The 3,091-nt window shown below is 35.0% G+C and overlaps 1 protein-coding gene across 1 annotated transcript; it reads right to left on the bottom strand.

The window, feature by feature from the left end:
• Positions 1-898: 898 nt before the first annotated feature.
• On the bottom strand, positions 899-2,494 carry LOC145605149 (uncharacterized). The gene has a single exon (XM_081661175.1). The coding sequence runs from the start codon at positions 2,286-2,288 to the stop codon at positions 1,194-1,196; it is 1,095 nt and encodes a 364-aa protein (XP_081517301.1). The 5' UTR covers positions 2,289-2,494; the 3' UTR covers positions 899-1,193.
• Positions 2,495-3,091: the final 597 nt, after the last annotated feature.

Here is a 3,091-nt window from a genome sequence, read left to right as displayed (position 1 = left end):
GTCTTTTGTCTTTTAAAAACGGAGGGAGTAGAATTTTACTTCTATTGTTTTCTCAACTTTTGTGCCTAATTATTATATGATCAAACTTGCCTTCATTCTCTATTACTTGACCAAATTCAAAAATTTAAAAAGTGATTTCCATTTAAATATATAAGTATTTAAAAATATTATTCTGGTCCCGTTAAATATAGTTATTTCAAGTACGTTATTAGTGTTTCCCTCAAAAAAGTACGTTATTAGTGTAATTTTTTAATATTTAATTCGTAAAGTACAATATTAAAAGATTCATGAGAAGATTTCATGGTCATATATACATGTGCATTTCATTTGGTATGTTTCATATCAATAAATAATATAGCTAAGTTAGCCATTCAATTCATTTCATTTCCATTCATAGTTGCATGTGCAACAATAATAACTACAGTGTATTGGCGTATCAGAAATACTTGCGTGGACCTGATTCACAATAATATTATTGTGAACCCGAGGTTTATACACACGCAACTGACATTATATTGAACATAGTGACCCTTATTTTTAACATAGTAACCTTATTTTTAACATAGTAACCTTTATTAAAAGTAGTATAACGTTTAATACTATTGTAAACTTCAAGTGCGACGTTATAACCCTAATTTTAACACAGTGACCTTTATTATTTATATTGACCTTATAAAATATTTCATTAAAAAAATTAACCTCTTATAGCCTACATATTACCAAAATGACTTTTATTTTCAATATAGTGACCTTCATTTTATTATAGTGACTTTTTTTTTATTAATAAAACAACCACATTTTCTCTAATGTTAATGGTCCACAATAAATTAGTGTGAACCAGGTCTATTTAAGAATTTGTATTGGCGTATTGCCATCAATTCATTACATTCATAAACATTCTAATTACATTGTTGTCCCTCAAACACTATGGATAAACAAAATATCTTGTATACTAGTAATGCTTCATACATCAAAATCTACAAGGTAGTTTCCTACGAAGATTCTAATAATACTACCCCTCGTTACACTTACACACAATTTATCATTATTTATAACGAGAAAATACAAACTACCTATTAGATTTTGAGATGTTAATACGAATAAATTCAAACAAACATATGCTTGTAGTATATTTTCAAGGATATATAGACCAAGATAAGCAAGTACTAAATAGCTTGATACATTTTTAACTCTCAACATCTTTTGCTAAGTGGTTTGCCGCAAAGACAAGTATTGTACACAAACGACGACGCTTCAAGGTGATCATATGGAGCTCCTGCTGGTATGGGCCCACAAAGTTGGTTATGACTCAAGTCCAAATGCCCAATATATGAGGCTGAGGATATGGACTTGGGTATTGGCCCACTAAACCGGTTGTGAGACAAATCCAGAACCATAAAATATGACCTCGGCCCGAAAACATCCGGTATCCGACCCTCCAAAGCGTTCCGGCTCAAGTTACATATACTCACACCCGAATTCAACAAACTCCTTGGTAATTGACCCGATATCATATTACCATCAAGGTTCAGTGTCGCCAAAACCGGCATCTTATCAAACATGTCGGGTATTTGACCCGATAACCGATTAAGCGAAAGATCCAAATCTGAAAGGCGATAGATGTTGGATAATGAAACAGGAACAGGCCCACCAAGCATGTTACCACTCAACAAAGCCCGGCTCATCATTGTAAGCTTACCCATTTCACTTGGTAATTCACCCGTTAACTTATTGTTTCTCAAGTCCAAGTGCATCAACCGACCCAAATTCACAATCGATGGAGGAATCGAACCTGTAAGACTATTATCGGCTAAATTAAGAACCGTAAGCTCCCTCAACCGGCCTATATCACTCGGAATCCGACCTGTGATTCGGTTTCCAATTAGGTCAAGGGTCCGAAGATAAGGGAGCGAGGTGATACACTTAGGGATCTCACCCGAGATCCCTTTCCAATCGGCAATAGTAAGGCTACTAAGCCGGTTAAGGTTGCAAATAGCCGGGGATATCGAACCGGTCATGAACCCGGTTCGATGAGCCCGCTCAAAAATCGGGTCTTCGGATTCACCACGTAAGTTGATGTCCGCAACACGATGAACATACGGGTCACAACTGACCCCATACCAACCGTGACAGCAATCCGGTCCGGTCCAAGAATTAAATATACCCAAATACGGTTCATGAAGGGCAGCTTTGATAGACAAAAGTGCTGCCCGGTCTGATGGCGGGCAAGCGTTAATAACCGTAATAACGGTCATTATAACTGCCCAAAAACAAAACAAAGCTTTCATGTTTGTTTCTTACTCACTCTACTGTACTATGTATGAAAATGTGAAGTTGAGTGAAGTGAAGTAGTGAGCTGAGCTAAGAATGCATAAAGAAAGGGAATCCATATATATATGGGGGAAGAATGGAAGATGGAGGGTGATACCAAATGACTGTTTTGCCCTTTAATTTAGAAATTTTGAGGAAGAGATAAGGATAAAAATCATAAAAATAATAATAATAAAATGGGATTTTTCATTAAAAGAGAGAAATTATAATTGATATAAAAGGAAGGAGGAAATGAGGTAGAAGGTGGTGAGGCCAAAACCCATGTGAAACTGTGAAAGGTTTTTAATGTTAGGTCCAGAGTTTCAGTGGTTTGGGTCCTTATGTCTTGCAGAATGTTAGGGGCTGCCCTTAATTTCTGTTGAATTATTTTAAAAATAAAATTTTCCGTTTTATAATAATAAATTCTAAGTCATGATATTATATTTTACAAGTGAATTCAGTGAATACAAATCTTTGTTCTAATCCAAACAAACAAATGTTTCTACTCAAAGAACTGATGCGATATTGACCTCTATACAAGTTAATCTTGATAGAAATAACTACTTGTACTATTGGTAAGGTTTGAATCTTACAACCTCGACAACGTGTTATGAGTCGTATAACCATTTTGGGTATTATACTTCATAGTTTCATAGAAAGAGTAAAACTTACAATGCTCACTCAACTGTGCTAATAGAGTAATAGCTAGTACAGTCGTCCATCAAACAGCTATTTCAAAGATCATTTATTGACTGATCATTAAATGAAGTACAGTTGTGTA

This window comes from Chenopodium album, chromosome 22 (genome assembly GCF_948465745.1).
Source record: "Chenopodium album chromosome 22, dcCheAlbu1.1, whole genome shotgun sequence".
Lineage (NCBI taxonomy): Eukaryota > Viridiplantae > Streptophyta > Magnoliopsida > Caryophyllales > Amaranthaceae > Chenopodium > Chenopodium album.
The sequence above is the reverse complement of the archived record's forward strand: the minus strand, read 5'-3'. Positions and strand labels throughout refer to the sequence as shown.